Source organism: Lycorma delicatula, chromosome 4, assembly GCF_047948215.1.
Source record: "Lycorma delicatula isolate Av1 chromosome 4, ASM4794821v1, whole genome shotgun sequence".
Taxonomy (NCBI): Eukaryota; Metazoa; Arthropoda; class Insecta; order Hemiptera; family Fulgoridae; genus Lycorma; species Lycorma delicatula.
The window spans coordinates 34,746,303-34,767,446 of NC_134458.1; the positions used below are offsets into that span (position 1 = coordinate 34,746,303).

A 21,144-nucleotide genomic window follows, 5' to 3' on the forward strand; every position below is an offset into this window, starting at 1 on the left:
ACAACTTTCAGACAACTGCAAACTTGCTCTTTGTATGTTATTGCTTCTAATATTGATGCCATAGTTTCATACGGTTTTTTTTATGTTGACTGCATGAGCTAATGGAATGGATGGCTGTTTGTTACCATTATGCAATAAAGCTGCTTTCATGCTAACTTTAGAAGTCAGTAAAAAGACAACATTCTTCAGGAATATGCTGAATTCCAAACTCTTTCATCACGCCACTAACATCAGTACAAACACACAATTAATTTTTCACAGTAAAATAAGTTGAAAGAGTTTTATTTTGTGTTCTAAACATATTAACTTTTGTTTTTTTCGATAAAAGATTCCAGTGTTGCAGTCTAGCCCCAGAAATTCAGCTTGCTGCTTTCATAACTTTAAATCATGAACTAACTCATTAAGTTCATGTTGTTGAATTAAATGAGGAGATATACAGGAAGAAATTCCTCAACATTTTCTGCTTCATTTTCAGATTGTTCATCTTATTTAAGTCAACCTGTTTAATTAAATAAGCCAGTTTTTATTTCCACTAATATGAAACAAATTCTCTTTGAGAGAAGTTACTGGTATTATAATTAGCCACTAATGTTTCTTAACTTCAGCTATTGCATTAAATGAGCTTTTACTATCTTCTTTAATATCCAAAATAAATTCTTTAAGATGCTTCATTTGTTACTGAAACATTAAGTCACAGTAGAGGCAGTTCATCATTTTGTTTATAACTCAACAATTGCTTTATTCTAAAGCTTTTATTATAAATTAGTTTTCGCTTTCAAAACTTTTAGTAAATTACATGTTTATATAAACAGGCTGGTAACAGTTTACTAATAACCAAAACAATGGTTAAGAAACCCTCTTCCCTCTTTATATACATATAAAAAGTCTTCAGATATATAACTGTATTTGATAAACACTAAACATTTCTAAGTAAAGCAAAATTTCAGCTTCTGTTAATATAATTCATTACATATTTTGCAGTCTAAACAATGTGTGAAATTGAGAAGTTTTACAAGTTATCAACCATATTAATGCAATAAATTTTAATATAAAAGATATGTCAATTCTTAATGGTTTCAGATCTTCACGCAATTAAAATAAAGATCGTTAGTTTGTCTTATAAAAATTTTTATTTCAACACAAATTACAATAGAAATATGTGTATTTAAGATATGGCGAGTAAACAATACAATATGGAAACCTGAATAAAACTTTGAACAATATTTAAACAGTTTTCTTCAAAAAATATAAATATTTAATTTAAAAAAAAGTGTTAAGTTAATGTAAAAAAAATATTGGCCAAAGCCTTTTGATTAACATCTAATAGTTAACATTGGTCTTGTTAATAATACGTTTTCAGTTAACAGTTAATTACTGGAATTTAATTGGCACTCTTAAAATACTCTTGAGCTCCCTTGGGATCTGGTTTCATGGTCTTATTGCCAGGTTTCCAACCAGCTGGGCAAACTGAAAAGAAATAAAAAAAAAAATAAAACTATGAAATTAAATAAATTATTTAGTTAAATCTAATACATTTAGTAATCTATACTTTTGTAAACATTTTAAGTATAAAATGCTTCACACTAAAACAAGAATAATTTTTCAGACAAGAGAATAAATGGGGTTTATTAAAAATTTTTTAAAAAAATTTGTAATTTTTAGTTTCATTCATCAGAGTAGATACCACTTACCTTCGTATACTTCAAAGGTAATAAGAAAGTATTACCTTCGTATGTGGGAGGTATACAGATTGACACCTACTCGCATGTCATATTTTAATGCTAATAGACTAACTTACTCCTGGCTACTATTCTGTGGATTTAATATCACATCTTGTTTTACAACTGAATAAACTTCTGAATTGCACTATATACATAACACAAATTTAGCACACACTTGGAACATTTTTGTTTATATCGCCATTAAAAAAGAATGAGCAGCTGTAAGCAAACAAAATGTATTTGCTTGACTAAATAATGAATAGATACATTATTCTAGTTAGGCTGATGATTCTCTAAACTAAGACTCTTCTGCTCTAAAAGTAAAGTGATTTTGTGGAGAGTAATACATTCTTTAAAAAATAAATGTTAGTAATACTAATTTTAATCACAATTTAATTTTAAGAGTATTTAATATGTTTCTGAGAAAGATTAAGAAGCATGGCTTCATGGGTAACAATCCCCACAACCAGATACCAATGTACTGGTTTTTGAAGTCAGTTTGTAGAAGTTCCAGGGTCAAACCTACATCCATAAAACTGATAATAAAAGAGATCAATAAAGGAACAAACTAGGTAGTGAGAAAGGACAATCTATCATCAGGGTATAGGGTAGACTTCAGTTTTCCCAGGACTTTGGGGAGGACTTGATATTAAGTGATATCTACAATCAATTTAATAAAAAATTGTTTTTTATCACTTCTAAATTAGTCCTGGAAGAATTCATTTCTTATATGTATTTACCAATAAATAAATTTGTTGATGAGAAACCATTTTTGCACTGTTAATAATTAATTTATTAAGAGAGAGATCATTAAAAAATGGTTATGCAGAGCAGTGACAAAAATTTTCAAAATACCAATGGATTTCAGTTGCTAACAAAGCCAATAATATTTTGTGATAAGATAAAAGACATCAATGACCAGTTCTGACCAAAAAAATATAGCGATAGCTGAAATGAAGCTGTTATAAAATATCTGATAACAACAGTGGATTAGTACAAGGAATTTTGAAAACAAAGGGTTATAAGTATTCACAGTTAAATGAAATTCCTGTGATTTGAGGGAGTCTACAGAAATTAACTGCTGTAAGATTTTAAAGTAATACCAACATTTTCAACCAAAATGGATACTTATTGCACTAAGTGACCAGGTTTTAAGATATTAATATCCTTTATGCACCAGTCAGATGACAGGTGATCCATAACTACCTGAAAACCAAGCATCTAAATAGTACTCTGCAGTAACGGATCATTCTTTTTATCTAGAGAATAAAAGATAAATTATAAGAGGGTGAGCAGTTCAATCTAGGTTATATCCATACCTATGGCATTGTGAAACCTTAACTATTTACTTGTAACAGTCAAAATATAATAAATTGTCACAAACCTTCTCCATGGGTATCAGTGAACTGGAATGCCTGCACTAAACGAAGAACTTCTTCTACTGATCGTCCAACAGGCAGATCATTAACTGTAATTTGGCGTAAATTCTGTTTACCATCAATTATAAAAAGCCCACGGAATGGAATACCAGTTTCTGCATTATAAACACCATAGTCTTTTGCAATTTTACCAGACTTATCCGCCAGTAAAGGAATGTTCATTTCACCCAATCCACCATTCTTACGGGGAGTATTTACCCATGCCAAATGACTAAAATGGCTATCACAAGAAGCAGCGATTACTTTACAATCTATTTTTTCAAATTCACCAGCACTATCAGAAAATGCTATTATTTCAGTTGGGCAAACAAATGTACTGTAACAAAGAAAAAATCCATGGTAGAGTTGTTCTACAATTACATTAAACAAAGGTTATTACTAGAAATGTTATTCATATGTCAATTAAGATTGGAAATGTATTTTGTAAAATTTATTTAACTTTACTTTAACTTTATTCATAAAAATTCTCGAGTCTGGCTCATCACACAAATATTAAAACACAAGATTACAAATAAAATTCTACATAAACAAACTACTAAACCTGAATGATGGCTAGTTTTCTGTTTTGTTATTAATTTAAATAAAATGAAATACAACTATTGAATACTACTTATGACACTGTTGGGAAAATTTTATTCAGTTAACTATATTGAACAAAAAAATTAATTACATAACAATCTTAAGAGCTGAATGAAAATATGCTAACTGAATACTTAAATTCTGAATAAATAAATATAATAGTGTAACCCACACATTTGCTATATATATTTTATTATCATAGGTTTAGGTTTTCAGGTGAGGAATTTTTCAGATTTTCTGGTTAGAGTGATAGGCCTATAACTCATCTAATTCAAACAAAAATTTCATTAAAATTAACTAAATTGTGTTAACTATTGCTTTATTATCAAGCAGAAGTAAAAGTAAGTTAACAATTACACCTCATATTATATACTTTAATGTTAACATACAAATCTATAATAAAAACTACAAATTTTAATGAAATTAACAAAATAAAAAGTTGCAATCATTTTGATTGTTGAGTTTATGTACAAGAAACAATAAGATATTATTTTACCTTTATCAATATATAATTTATGTAATTCAGTTTCTGATATATGGAGAGATGGAACTTATTGACTATTTCCATAAGGAAATATTTTTAACAATTTAATGGAAACAATTAAATTTTAGATAAAGTGTTAATTTATCATTAGTAAATGTTCTATCTTTAATACATTTTGATGATTGATACCTCAAGAAGAAAGGATCAGCCAGATTGTATTAACAATAATAGACAATGTTAGTATGATACAATTTTTAACGCTAAATATTAAAAAATGTACACGATGTAAAATAAAAACAAATTGTTAATAATCTTAAAAGGATACCATCTGTTATCTAAGAAGAAAATAAATATTAATTATAACAATTATCTTCAACAAATTCTTTTGTTAAATAATACTTACAAATCTAAGGGGTAGAAAAAAAGTACAAGATATTTTCCAGCAAAATCTTTCAGTGAGATATCTTTAAATTGGCCTTTAATTACAGCAGTGCCAGAAAATTGTGGAGCTGGTTTCTGAAGTGGTGGAGTCATTTTGTACCTTCCAATGAAATAACAGTCTGTAATATCACATAAAATTTAAATTAATACATTAAACAAAGTCAAAAGTTAGATAAGCACAGTTAAAAAAAAATAAAATAAAAACCAAACAGAATTAAATTTCTTAATCTTTACACATTATCTAATGATAATTACATAATAGCAAATAATGACTCAATTCACATTCTTTTCCATCTATTAATAAATGGATAAGAACAATTATGTAAACATGGAAATAAAACAATAAAACCAATGCAAGGAAAATTACACAAAAACTATAAATTATACAACATGCAATTAAATAAATAACATGATAAGCCTAGAGAAGCATTTTTACCAAATGAAGTTTTAGTTATAATCAAAATCTACTTACAAAAAAAAAAATAACCCTAAAATGTTACTCAGATTTCTTTCTCACTTAATCAATATAACACATCCGTGCCGAGAATAAAATGAATGATAGTTTCAAGCAGTTAAGACTAAATGATTTTATATTAAATATACACCTAGTATCACAAGATGTTGTGAATGACATACTACACATTCTGAAAAATTTATTTACATTTTAGTCTAACCATATCTTGGGGGAAATTTTTAAATCTATTACAAAAGTTAAGACTAGTTCAACGTGTAAGCAAATACACGTTGTTTCCAGCTAACAAAATACAAAATGTAAGATTTTTTGAACAGATCTCTAACTTGATATAATTCATTATTAGTTTCTTCTTACATTTTTTCTTAATATTTGTTGTTTAATTACTTATACTCTTTTTTCCTGAAAATTAAAACTTGCACTTTTGTTTACTTTTTCGTACCTATAGATTAAGAATTCAAAAATGTAAATATTAGATGTGTACATTAATTTAGTTACACAAATGATAAATGAAGTTAGAAATGTATATTTTGCTTTTAGAAAATAGTTTATGTATGTACACTCTGAAATAACACAATACTAGGAATCGCACATTTTCAACTACTATAAAAAAACAAATATCATTTATAAGGACATGACTATTTTCCTGATGTCAGTAATCTGATGCTATCAATATAAAGTTTATGTCTCCATTTTAATGATTAATGAGATGACAACTGGCAAACTGGAGGAACATTTTTTGGTGAGACATTTGTTAACAGTCAAATGAAAATTGGTTTTTAATGTGTTAAATATAACACTAATACTCAAGAGACTGATTTGATTTAGGGAGACTTGTTTTGTTGAAATTATTTTCAGATAAAAATTAGAAATTCATAACAAAATATTCAATTTCCACAAGTTTATTTTATTTTTCGTTAAAAAAAGACCACTTTTCCCTGTAAAGTTTTCCAATGGAATTACTAAATATTTCTCTAATGAATGTGTTGCAATTTTCTTTATCTCACAGGTATAGTTATTAGATACGTTACAAATTAATTAACTTCCAAAATAATATTTCAAAATACAGGGTAAACTTCAAAATGGCATTGATTCAAAGAAAGACAGAAATGGTTAGTGAAAAGTTTTAAAAAAATAATTATAATCAGTTTAAGCAACTTTATCGGTTATTATTAGTTATTTAATAAAAAATAAATAAATAATTCTGAGATAAAATTTAGTGATTAATATTAATTTAAAATAAATTATTTTTATACAACTTGCACACACACACACACACACACACACACACACACACACACATTAAATTTAAAAAAAAAACAACATTGCAATAGGCCAATCAACATCATCTTAAATACCAAATATAAAAACATACATCCATCTTTTAACCATAGATTAATACTTCAAGTTAAAATGATCAATTAAAAATACTTTATCAAGTTGTGTGAAATATTTTTTTTGTTAAAGGCAGTCATAAATGTGTTCATGCACATACAGGCAAGAATGGCATCATTTAACTTCATAGACTTTAGCAAAAAGTAGTAAATACTCATATTCATTTATTTCTATGCCAAACTAAGAAATTTTGGGGTAATCTGGCTCTTTTAAGAAATTTTCAAACCAACTGAATGAACATTTCATTTCAGAACATGTTAAATGAATGGCCAGATAGATGACAACACATTAACCAGTATAAACAGACTTATTAAAGAAAAAGCTTTCCTGGTGAATATTTTTTCTTTACATGGAAATGTTTCAATGTCTATCTGATGAAAAATGTTAAATTAAAGATTAATCTAACATACACCAGAAAATATAAATTAAAACTTTATAAAAATGAATAATTCTTAAAACTTAGCTTTAATATTCACCCATACTCATGATAATTTCTCTTACTGAGCAATTGTCGGTTTACATTACTTTCACAGACTGATAACTTTTTAATTAAAAAAAAATATGCAATTACCAAGAAACAACTTGGGTAGAATAGTTTTGATATTTATTCAGGGTTCCATAGGCCTAACTTCTTATTTTAGAAGTTTGGAGTTCATAATAGACGATACGAAAGATTTAATTTGTCCTTTAATAATGGATCATATCAATTCTCAGTTTAATATTAACAATATAAGTGATAAACACCATGTTTGCCATGTTATTTGTGGTATTGAGTACCTACAATGCTATTAAGGTCCAGCACTAACAGCTGTCCACTTGAAATCAATAAAGAAAGCTAATTGATGGTCGAGTTTTATTTCACTACCTTATTTCTCTTTGTTTAGTTGGCTATTTGCCTTTAAATTAGAAAGGCCTATTGGCCTTTCTAATTTAAAAATTAGTTGAAAGTGCTAAATTCAATTGTTGGAAAAAGAAATTTCAATTAAAAAAATAATAATGTAAATATTGCATAACTATATATATTATTTAAGAAGATTTTGTTTTCAGTTTTTATATAAGAGAAAAAAAAATTGTTATTAAGTTAAAAAGAGTTAAATAATATTACAAGATAATAAGCAATTAAATAAACTTTTTGTTTTATTGTTTAGATATACTTACCCTTATTTTTTGTACGCGAATATGCAGAACTCAGAAAATTACATTTTGGGGAGCAGGTGTTAATTTAAAAATAATTACCAAAATAAAACAACATGAATCAGCAGCTATTAATTATGTATGTTAATTTTTCTTTACAACAAATTCATATTAAATTGATCTCTTATTGGCTAATAATTAGTTAAGTTACCATACTTAATCACTCATCAAATATTGAAAAATAATTACAATGTGTTAAATATGGCACTTAAAACATAAAAATTTACACCTCTTTGTAAAGACCAAATAAATTTGTACTGGTGTACATGAAAGATGCAATAGTTATTATTATTAGTCTATCTATAGTCTTACTTTTCTGGCCACAACTTTATCGAGGCATGAATTAAGATTTATTAATTATTTGTTCACACTATAACGCACAAACTACTAAAGAAAGAATTATAACTAATGGCACCTTTACATGAGAATATTTTACATTCTGCTCACATCATTAACATTAAATCAACTAAATATATATATATATATACACACACACACACACAAACATTTTTTTTATAAACTATAAAAATATAATATAACCATACAACACCAAAATTAACATAAAACAGGTAATTATAATCAGTTGTATAAAACATACGTTGGAAATGTTATATAAATGACAAACAATACAACTTAACTTATTTTTTACAATTACATAATTTGCTAATGTAATTAAAAAAAAAAATATTCAACTCATTCCATAAATTAATTCTTTACTAAAATAACATGGAGTAATTAAAAAATTGCTAAATTATAACATTTCTTATAATTATTTTGGTTTATTGTCAGTTTCACTCTCAAAACATCTTTCATAACTTCAATCCAGACAGTAAAACAACTTTATATAGAATAACAAAGAATAAGTTACCTTGAAATGAAAATTATAAGCTATTGTGCTATACATAATAATAATAATACACTATAGGATTATATCACAATTATGACATATAACACGGATTTGACTACCACAGAAACACTGAATGCATTGACATTCTGAAATCTTTTCATTCCTTTGTTAATTCATATAAATAAAATGGTAAGAATATAAGCGATATATATATATATGTGTGTGTGTGTGTGTGTGTGTGTGTGTAAATAAAAAGTAATCTAAACAAAAATCTACAAAATTAATATTTTTCAGTACACAATCGAAAAACAAACACCAAACACCAACCTAAAATTTCAGGAGTAGGAATGTAGCTTTATCTGATAGGTGCATAACCCAATGATTTAAGACTTGAGCCAAACCTTAGGTAGATAAATTCATAATTAGTCCCACTAACTGTCAATGAATTAGGTGCTTGTTGAAGAAAACAAAAATAAGTTTATAAAAAACTTGTATGAAATAGTAGTCAAGTGTGACTAAGAAATGCAAAGCTGTAAAGTAGTAAAACAGACTCAGACAGTCATTGAATTTAAAGATGGAGTGGAAAGTAAGTGAATTATCTAACATGTAACCACAAAGACAGTGGAAATTGTATGTAGAATACGTCATGAGTGAAGGGAAGGCATTCCTGTTTAGCTAAGAGTAACTTGACAACATCCCACTAAATTCATCTCAAAAATAAAGACAGCTGTCGCCTCATCAAAAGGAAAAATTATATCAATCATTCCATTTACCAGCAAAAAAAAACTTGCTATCCAAAACATGACTGTGGCCAAACTATTAACACACATGACAAACAAAGTTAAAACAGGCCTTCATTTTACACAAACACTAACATTACAAAATCAAAACATTTTACTGGGAAATCCTAGAACATAAATCAAAGTTGTTTGAATTTAACTAACCAACATAAAACACTATCTAAACTCAATTCAGAAATCATGGATTAGTTATGATGGTAAACAATTAAGATAAAGTGCAATACATATCTTTTACAATTAAGTACACCAAGCTGATAAAAAAACAATACCAGTTTAATGTACATGTCGCTTAGCCATAATCATTTTCTATTAATAGACAATTATTATACCATATAATATTCAAACAGATTTTTATAGTCTTAAAAAAATTTTTATACTAAGTTTTGTAATGAACAACAGTGGCAAACAAATACAATCAAATGCTAACAATATTAGATAATTAGCACCTAAAAGTTTTTTCATGTTAAAAGGGAAAGTATTTAAGAAATGAGAAAAAGCTTTAGTGAATATTTAACTTTTCTACTGTACTTAAGTCAACAATGCACTCATCACGGTTATAAAATTTAACAAAGCAACAAAATCACTAACACCTTTTATTCAGTACTAAACAGTACCTTCTAATAAAATTGGAAAACTCAAAAATAAAATTTTTTTAATAAATTTTCCCCAATCAATATTATTGACATTAAGCATTTTTTTATTTTTTTTTTTTGTAGTATAAAGCTATTAAAAACTCTCTAATGACAGAAAGAAAAGGTAAATCTCCATATAACTCTGCACAATAAATATATATTCATGCTTACACAACTATTGATTTTTACCATTCTTTATAAAACTCACATACATATTTATAAATTTCTTACTATAAATCAATTCAAGAACAACTAAATTGTAGTATTCTGTTAACAATTTTTTAGTACTATACATCATACTGTCAAATGGTTCCTTTAGTACTACACATCATTCTGTCAAATGCAGGTTTTTCAATCACCTAATATTCTGACAGCAAATTAATATATTTTTTGGTATTACATCTAAATTCCTTAAAAAACAACAAAAAAAATTTCTACATTATTTGAACAAAAATAAAGTTCAAATAAGGAGTGATTTTTCTACAGTAACCAAATTAGATATATTGACATTTTACAAACTATTTTACTGAACTCTAAAAATGCTTCCTTAAATAGTCACTGCATATACATAAGCAGTTTTTAGTTTTGCAAACACCATAATTTATTAAACCAATTCTAAAATAATATTATTCTTATTAACCACATGTGTGACCCATATGATTAGGGAAAATGATATACCACTCTAAACCCAAATTAATGTTTAGCCAACTAGTACCCCAAAGGAAATTTCTTTAAAAGGGCATTGAGTATTATCAGTTTGATTAATTTGATTTTGATTACAACTTCTATTCTAAACAGAACAAATTTTTTGATGATGTAAGATTTTTAACACATATTTTCTGGTTATTTTATCACAAGAGATGTGTATGAACTAACAAATGTGCACTTCTTTTTTTTGAAGATTTTAATTTAAAATTCAATTATTTTGTAGTGTAGAATAAAGATATACTTAAGATAAATGAAATTATGCACTGAAATATCCTCTTTTTAATGGAACCAATTTTTAAAACAGAATACAGATGTTTGATAATCTTAATTTCAGAAAGTAATTAGTTTTTTTAGGACCAAAAACAAGCAATTAATTATTAAAATTGTTTACCTAAATCACTACCAAAGTTTTATAACCTCGATTAAAAAAAAAAAAGTCTAAACAAAGACTGGACAAGACAAACATTAACACAATTTAATTTTACTGATTCTTCCAATATTCAGTTCTTTGTAAGTAATTACTAACCTAATAGTTTATAAGCAAATCACAGCATTGTAGCTGAACACTGATCTTGCACAACAAACCACATGAATTAACACATTCAAGTTATAAAAACTATGAGCCTCATTAAGACAGTAAATAGCATCTTAATAATTAAAACCTGATAGTCCCATTACATACAGAACGACTTGGAAGTAGCAGCATCCTGGTAACTGGTAAATATTAAACAAGACAAAATTAAAACTACTGAACTTACAATTAATAAATAAAATAATAAACCGGCTCCCTTAGATAACCAAAGTTAAGCAACATTAGAGATGGTTTCACTGCATGATGTTAACCATAAGTAATGGTTTAAGCATAAAGTCGCTTAAAAGTTATTAAAAAGTAAAATATAAACTATATGAATATTTTGAAACAAAGTTCATACATGAACTTTGATTTTAATATCAATACATTTGATATTTAAATCAAATGATTTGAATATCAATACATTTGATATTTAAATCAAATCATTTAAATATCAAAGAAAAATTCTCACTAAATTTCAATATGTCCTTTAGCTACTTAACATATAATTAAACTAATTGAAATAATGTTTAATTCATACCAATAAAAGTACTACATATTATAATTTTTTTTTGCCAGAACATTCTAAAAACTTTGTTACTACCTAATTTTACAATTGATTTTCATATACAATAATGAATAAAGACATGATAAATAAAACTGTAAGTCACATTTCACAATATGTTGCTTCAAGATAGTATTGACATTTAAGTATGAACAGTACTAGTCATAAAAAGAAGCGTATCTTTATAATCATACAAATCAAAGCAGGTGATGTAAAAATTTAGTTTTATAAAAAATTAAATTGCATTGTTTTCTACATCATTGCAGTTAAAAAAAAAAAAACTTTGGCTAATTTTATGTGCAAGTGCTTAGATATGCTACTCTTCCTGATAATGAAATTAGTTTTCCTTAACAGTTTTATCTGTCATTTAAAGACTGTTTTCCAGCAGTCAGTTTTTAATAAGACACTTAAAAAAAATTTGCTATTTTGGCTTTAACTGAAAATCTTTAAACTTACCAAGATATAAACACATTTCTTAATTTTAATAAACAATGAAACCGAAAAAATATTGAGAAGGAAAGAAAGTTTTGATATAACTGCTGTACAGACAAGTAACTTTTTTGTTCTAAACTTGTGAAGAAACTACACTTTAACATAACAGAATGCCACCAATTAAAAAAATAAAAATATGACATGATTTTGGTTACACTTTTTTAATGTAGGATTAAAACCTTTTCTTTAATGGAGGATTTATTTTTATCATATCTTAAACTACTGAACACCAGTAATAATTTTGTAGTTGAAAACATGATTTAGCATCTTCAGTATAGCCTGGATCTTAATACTAAACAACTTCTTATCATACTGATTTGAGGGCAGTGAAGTATGGCAAAGACTTCATAAAGAAAATCTATACGATTTCCATAAACGGGATACTTATTTAAAAGAAAGAGATCAAAATGTGGTACGAAGATGATTTGATTACAACAGGCCTAAAAATCTTTTTTTAATATTGCACAAAAATTAACTACTCAAAATAAATGGGGAGAAGAATCACATATTACAACTTTACTGCTACTACATATAAATTCTTCAAATATTACCACAATGTTCCAATCAGTTTAAAATTTCCTGAATAGGTCTCTCTGTATTATAATGAAATTTATTTTGTATAATTTCATGAAATGGAGTAGGGGCTTTCAGAATTCCATTAATTTCATTTTTCTGCAACATCAAAGATTTTTGGGCCCAATATAATTAAAGCATTTTTATGGCACATTTTGGTCTGATCTATTACAAATAAACATCCCATTCCTTAAACTTTTATTAGTTTTCAGTTGACTTTACTTGTGTCCGCTTCCCTATAAGAGGTTAGTGAGGACACTAACTGGATGGTTGTGTCGTTTTTTTGCTCTGCGATTAAGTGCGATTCTGGACTGGTTTTTTGAAACATTTTAATCAGAAAAGTTGATTGGTTTTTAGTGCTAAGGTTTGTGGACAAGTGTATAAAATTTTGTGAGATTTGGATGATAGATTATGCTGTAATTTTGATTTTTTATTTCACTGTTTTCTCATATACTTCTGTGTATAAGACTAGAGTTTTTAAGCGAATTATTAAGTCCAACAAAGAGTAACAAGACTCTTACATCACACGACAAAGTTGTTAACAACTAGCTGGTAAATAGCAAAGTGCCTTACCACTCGTTATTCTGCAGTATTCAGTAGGGGCTCTTCCCATACCTTTATTTCCTTTCCTACCAGTTCAAATCCAAAATTCCCCCGGATCTGACGGATCCGGGTCCTTCTCTTGTTGACCCTACTCCTCCTCCCCAAAAAACTGTTATTTTTTTTTGGAACAATGCATTTTCCTTGCATCTGCGACGTAAAACACAACGGTTGAGAGTGGCAAGTGGTGAAGAGTATGAAGATGCCGCTAGGAGATGTGTTGACGCAAGACGCATATTAAATTACGAAATTAAGCAGTCAAACGTGACGAAATGGTGTGAATTATGTGGGGAGCTCGACGCGGATCCGTGGGGGCGGGCCTACCGGATCGCTATGAAGCGATTTGGTAGGCGATTGCCCACCCTCACGGAAGAGTCAGCGAGAGGTCAGATATCTGAACTCTTCCCCAGGCAGAAGAATTAACAGACTGCGACAGGAAGAGATTCTCGCATTATGAGGTAGTCACGGCGATTTTCAGGTTACGAGATTAAAAAAAATCCCGGCCGGAAGGCACACCGACCGCGGTGGTCTGGCCAGGAAAGTGCCATGGGTGCTGACCGACATCGCCAACTTTGGTCTTGAGAGCAAAAGTTTCCCCAAGTGTTGGAAGGATTCCAGGTTAGTCTTCCTACACTGATGTCGGGGTTTGCGAACACTATACCACTGTGTTTAATCAATAACATGGGTAAAGCCGTCGAAAGGAAGCTAGCGTCCTGCATAGGTGAGGAATTGGATGCGGGCGCTGGCATCCATACCAGTCAGTATGGTTTTGGAGGGGGCACTCTACAGTACAAGCCATTGAGAGAGTGGTTAGCTGGGCTGATGTAGAACGACAGGGAACCTGGAAAAGCCCCACGGTTTCCGTAAGCATACGGAACACTTTTGGGTCTCTTACGTTGGATTCTATTTTGTCAGCGATGACGAGAAAGGGAATCAGCCCCTATCTTCGAAGACAGGTGGCTGAGTATCTGACGGGTAGATGGATCGAGGCCGACACACTGGGCGGCAAGTTGAGGTTCCAGGTTTATGGAGGGGTGCCTCAGGGTTCAGTCATGGGCCCCCTATTGTGGCTATTGGTGTATGACGGGGTCCTTAATCTTCTCATGCCAGTAGATACTTATATGGTGGCATATGCCGACAGCCTCGTGGTAAAACGGAGGCAACACGGCTTTAACTAACACCAGGGAGTGAATCATGGATTGGACTTAGCCCCGTAGAAATGTGTATTTATTACTTTGACGGGAAGACGGCGTATTAGCAGCATAGACTTGAGGCTGGGCGATTACTCCTTGCAATTCAAAGATAGTATAAAATATCTGGGAGTTAACATTGACAGATCCTGTAAGTTTACACAGCATATTCTTTACAGCTGCGCTAGATCGGAGAAGACGTTAGTCTTTGAACATGTTGCTTTCGACGCAATCTGCCCCGCGGGCCTCTAAAAGGAAGTTAATAGACAACAGTCATGACCGCTGTGTTGTACGCTGCACTGGTGTGAGGTGCTGCTATAGGTGTTAGAAGAAATTTGGTTCGGCTTCAGAGTACACACTAACGTACATTACTGGCTGTAATATTCGGATACAGGACTGTATCATATGACGTAGCCTGTATACTGGCATCGGTCCTACCGATTGACGTACAAGTGAAGAAACGGATGAGGCGATATGAAGGAACGGAAAGGCGTGAAGCAGTGGTAGCTACGAGAGGCCTGGAAAGTAAAATGAGCAACGGGTAGAGGCTCTGTCTGAACTAGACGTTTAATAACTGACGTAGATATGTGGATCACTAGGGGCCACGGTGAAATGAATCTTTTATGGCCCAAATGCTCTCAAGGCATGGTGCTTTCCAGTACTACTAGCATAAGTTTGGAAGGCGAAATTCCCCTTGCTGCACATATTGTAGCACACGGCAAAACATACGATCTTTGAGTGCAAAGAATCTTCTGCGTAGGCAAACAGGTAATGACGGGCTTCATCCGGACCGTCTGATATCGTTTGTTCTGGCCTCAAATGAAAACTGGAGGGCGTTAAATTTATTCGCTACGACGGTGATATCTAAAGACGCGGACGGTCGACGACAGAGGTTTTAGTGATAGGGAAGGGCGGATAGCCCCGGTCGTGAGGGCCGGCATGCCGAGGTGTGCCAGTTCCGATGATAGGTTGGGAAAGGTAAAATAAAAGATCCAGACCCGGCCGCTGGGTTGGGGGTCTGGGGGCGACTTGGTCAAGCCCGGTGGTTAGAGGCGTGAGACACTGAAGTGTACAGACCAAGACCCGGTCTCCGGGATGAGGCCCGGGAACGACGTAGTCGGGCTCGGTTCACCCCTTCTCGGAGATTAGAGGCAGGCGAATAAAAAAGATCCACCGGAGGGACTGAACTGCCATGCCGGATGTACTGCCGGTAGTGGGGAGGCCTACTCAGAGTTGAAGGACACTTTCCTGGGCTGAGCTTTACTTGATTGTTATCTCCGCCCCAGAGAGAAAAAAAGCCTCCCTATAAAATAAATTCTTTCCAAGATTTAATTCATAATGGGCTATTTAAGTAAGTAAATTAAACCAAAGCTAAAAATATGTTTTGACATCAATTTTTAGGCTTTACAACGATTTTCTTTGAAATTAATGGACATACAACTTGGGTACTCACTTTTTGTCAAAAACCATATAAACCACAAATTTTGCTCCCATAATTTCAATATTACCTCATATATCTCACTTTTCTGGCATTTCACTGGGATCACAAATCAGGATGAAATTTTTCACAAACTGCAATTTGAAAGGAAAGTATTTCTGAATGTATGCTTACATGAGCTTTTTTCCTTTATTTTTATCAGTAGAACATCCTGAAATTATTTCAATTTCTTTGCAAGACACCCTCTGTGAGTATAAAATGTTCAAACCAATGATATGAAAAATTAAAATACTCTTTTTTGAATAGTAATACACTTATAGAAAGACAGAATTTTTTTTAAGGTATCTTCAGAGGTACGTCATTATCATGATCAAAGCTATCATAATGCATGAAATCATGTTCTTTAATGCAATAATAAATGGAAAAAATTGACAACGAAATAACTGTTAAATAACCAAATTATTTTTAATTTTATGATGCATATGTATGATTTAAAAAATCAACATTAAAGAAATTGATAATCTTTAAACTTAAACACAATCTTTAAGATAAGAATAACACTTGTACTTTATTCATAAGGTGGATTCAATTTGAATGTTAGTAATGCAGAGGTATTTATACCAAACTGTTTCAATGTATGATACTTTACTTCTTACTATCCATCCGTCTTTCTTACAGCCACAATGAATATACGAATCTGAGGTAAAATGGTATCAGTCAAGAGTTGCTTTCTCTGAGAGTTGCAATGTTCACTATACGCCCAGCCTATGTGGTGGAAATACTGAATGTGCCAATCATAGGGCTTAATATTAACTGGATTTTTAATTTGGCACTGGATGCTTTTATTGATTAGAATATTTATCTTAGTAAAAAAGGCAGATGGAAACCACTTCATCCTCACTTTCTCTAGTAAGCCTTAGCAAGGAATGCTTAGAATGGTGGCCATTTACGGGATAACTTTTAACTCGCATCATGTTACCTAGAACCATTACAATTACAGCCCCTAACATGCATACACATGACTAACACAATTACAGACATCAGAGTTTGAGAAAATGAAGGCATTTAACCGATTGGCCTTTAGCATTATAGTAGGTCTAACTAATTTTAGGGCTCATTTATTAACTTCTTATTTTTAATTTTGAATGTTTTTAAGTATTAATTACAATAATGGTATTAGCTTTGAAAGGGGGAAAACTTACAGTGAAGGTAGGCAAGAGCTACACACTTGAAACTTTAGCAGAGAAATTATAGAGTTTTAAACAACAATGGAATTGGAAAAGAAAAGCCAAGAAAAACTTAAAGGAATACATTTTCTATGTATTAAGTGAAAACGCAGAACGTCCTCCTTCCACCACAGGTTAGGTGGGTAACTTCAATTTACACATCATTATAAATAGTCCTATTTCAATACTTTAATTAATAAACAAGTTCCTATATGCCTCAAATTTTTAACTGTCATCAGCAAGAGAATTTCCTTTTCTTAGGACGTTGGTACATTAAGAAAAATGTTAGATGTAAAAAGGGGCAGATTTTGTGTAGAAATGGCTCAAAGTAAAGAAAGTATTTTAACTTAATTGCCTAGACTATTTACTATGGAGATGGAGGTAGTTAAGATTCATAAGAAAAGCAAAGTAAAAGAAAATTTAATCAACAATATTACATTGTTATAAAAAAAATTGCTATTAATGCAGTATTAATAAGTAATACGCTAATTTTTAATATTCAGTTATAAAATGTAAATTTTTTAATTAGAAGGTACATTACAATGCATGCATCAGATGGCCTTGCCTTCTCTAAATCTGTCAACAGTACATACTGCAAATCAAAATCATGCAATTACCTAGTTTTCTTTTTATGTATAATTCTCATGCAATAATGAGCTACTGCAAATAAATTACCTTGATAAAATATATGTTGTATTAATAAAATTAATAAAAATGTTAGAGATCAAATAAAAGATTTTACTGTACTAATAAAATTAATAATTATGTTAAAGATCAAACAACAGATTTTATGCATTAAATGATGGGGGGGGGGGGGTCAGAAAGAAATGAATTTATAGCAAAGGTTTAATAAAGTGCTTCTCACCCATACCAGGTAGTTTATACGGAGAGTAGCTATAACAAACAACAGCAAACACTAATTTGTAAAACTAAAAAAAAAAAATTTCTTGAAAAATTGTTACATCCCCAACCTTTAATTTAATTTTTTCTACTAATTCCTGAACATCTTCAGGGTTTTCCATTAAATTCGGAATACTAGATCTGGACAAATAGGCTGAAGTAGTTAGCCGTTTATCTTCAACTTGAACTAGAAATACTTGTCCATTACCTAAATCTACAAAATTACTATGCAACAACCTGCAACTTGTGCTATTCACAGTTATTAAGTATAGAAATATATCTAAAAATAAAATTTTACATATATATATATATATTTATTTTAATTATACTTTACGGGAATGCTTTATAGATATCTCGGTAAACGATAAGAGTGCACAGAAAATAACGAAGATTTAGGTATAATTGTCTATTTTCCGACAGGCAATGCCAATCGAAGATTAACTTTGTTAGCACTGGTAATACATGATGTAACGTGATTGTATTGTACTTATCCGATAGAAAGTATGACCTTCAACCTGAACTTGCAAAATTTTCGTACAAGTAAGACACCGGGTGTATGCAGACATAATGAATTAAAAGATTTACTATTATAGCTTTTTTTTCTGTAAAACTAACATTAGAACGAATATATTACTGACATTATCAAACTAACTGCACGTGTAATTAGCAGGTAGTCATCAACCAAACTTATTAGTTGTAACAGCGGTGTTATAAAAGAAACCTCTAGAATAAATAACAAGCATTTCTTAATTTTAATGAAATTTAAGCCGAAGTACATCATACCTTCACACGTCTAAAAATTAATATGTTAAACTACGAAGAGAAAAATAATGAATAACTTAACTTACCTACAGGCAACAATCAAGAGAAGTCGAAGACGTGCACAAGCGAGCGTCTATGTGTTAGCTGCACACAGGTACAAGTAAAATGGCGCTTCCCGTTTGGCATCAGCACACGATTCACTGCCTGTACAATCGTTTATGCCAAATATATCCATACACATACACGACAAAATTTTAATTTAATATGGAAGTCATGCCAAAGACGAAATGAGAACTCTGAAAAAACTTTCTTCTGGTTTTTATTACGTTAAAAATGTCAAACTAATCTTACTGAGAGAAATTACAAATTACATAATAATTAGAAATGATTGTCAGAAAAAGAGTTATTTTTTGAATATAAAATACTCATGAAACGTTAATAATAAAGAACTATTTTTACATTCTCTTAATATAAAAAAAATATTGCAAATTATCTTATTAATGCGCACCAAGTGGAATTGTTCGTAATATTTATTGGCGGTAAAACCGTGAAGATTTCTTAAATTATTTGACATAAAAAAAGCTGACAACAAAGTTGTAATAATTACTTTCCTGGCATTGGCTAATTATTCTTATATGATGGAAAAATAATGGTACATGAGAAACGTTACCTAAGATTTCTTTTTTTGGGTTGGGGGAAATTTATAATGAAGTTCTATTGTAAAATTATCATTATATGTTTAAATAAAACAAAAAAAAGTTTAAAAAATTTTAAAAATCGGTATATATTTTTCTGCTTACCCAGTTCAAAATACTGCTTACCCAGTATCCAAAATGATAGACAAAAATTATCCTACTGGATAATTTTGCAATTTACAATCTTATCCAGTACTAAAAATGCCGCTGTTAATGAGAGGCCATCTAGAATTCATTGTTGTAATGTCCTTGAGTTGACTTAAGTTGGCTTGTTTGTTTAATATGTTGTTTTTGTCAAATACAATGCATTTGTAAATCTAATATAAACATTACAAACACAACTAAATCAAATATACCTCATGACCACATATTAATTAAGTTTCATAGCCACTTCAAGTGCCATTAATAACCATCTACAACACAATTGAGGAAGAAGATTCACAGTAACTCAAAAAAGATCTTCAGGATGCAAATTTCCATGCATTCAGAAAATGAGTAATTTTAATCATTTTTTTATTAAAAAAAGAAATTTATAAACTATCCAATTCCAGGAACAATTTCATAAAACTTATAAATATTATTACTATTCATTTATGTAATTTTTATACTAAAAGACTTCAGAAAAGTGGCTACTCTTCAGGGACACATGGAAAACTCAGTTACCTGAAAAATCAAGGTGATCAGGTGTTGCATCAAAAAATTAGTACTCACAAGCTCAGAACTCCAAGCATTTATGGGATTCACTATTCTTGCACTGTTGTAAGTATGTTTACTGTATTAATTTGTTTTTTATATATAAGTTAGATTTTCATGCTAGCAAAATAATAACAGGAGAAGCCCAACAGAGGCAATCTCACTTATATCTGCTGTTGGCCCCTGCTCGTGGATTTATGACTAGCCATGAAATATTTTATATTCAGATAATGAAAAAAACTGTGGTAGACTACAGTCAACCATGTCTATAGCCTACCATGGTAGACCTAGTCTACCACGTGACTGTTGAGTGCTTCCGGGATCCGAGCAGGCAAGGGTTTGACAGCTGCTATGGAGGTGAAACTTGTAAGAGAGGAGATTGGGAAGCGGGTCCCAATCAGGAATGCCTTCCATGTGGTTTATGTCAACTCTGGTACTGACAATGACCTGTGGAGTATATGTGGATACTGTAGACATGAATAAGCAGTTGGATATACGTTTTTTGTGTGTCGAAGATGGCTAGTAGATAGGCTGAATGGCAAGGAATATGCTAGCCCAGTGGTAGTGATGTGGTTTGTGTTATGCAGCAAGATAGGATGGAGGTTGTATGCCGTTGGTTCAGAGCAGTCCTACAAGCAAAGATGTATGCATTTAAAGTGTGGAAAAGGGCTAAGAGTGTTGGCTAAGAAAGTAGCTGCTGTTGGTTAGAAGAGGGAGGGGATAGCCT

General features: G+C 30.5%; 1 protein-coding gene across 2 annotated transcripts; it reads right to left on the reverse strand.

Moving 5' to 3' along the window:
* Positions 1-1,111: 1,111 nt before the first annotated feature.
* Positions 1,112-19,273, reverse strand: LOC142323259 (peroxiredoxin 2-like). 2 transcript variants are annotated; one of them, XM_075362663.1, is made up of 4 exons: positions 19,116-19,273; positions 4,627-4,783; positions 3,106-3,476; positions 1,112-1,467 (listed from the first exon to the last, which is right to left on the reverse strand). In XM_075362663.1, the coding sequence occupies exons 2-4, from the start codon at positions 4,755-4,757 to the stop codon at positions 1,382-1,384; spliced, it is 588 nt and encodes a 195-aa protein (XP_075218778.1). In that variant the 5' UTR covers positions 4,758-4,783; positions 19,116-19,273; the 3' UTR covers positions 1,112-1,381. The 2 variants fall into 2 exon arrangements, with proteins under 2 accessions (XP_075218778.1, XP_075218779.1); XM_075362664.1 differs by having other exon boundaries at positions 19,120-19,265.
* Between the last annotated feature and the right edge of the window lie 1,871 nt (positions 19,274-21,144).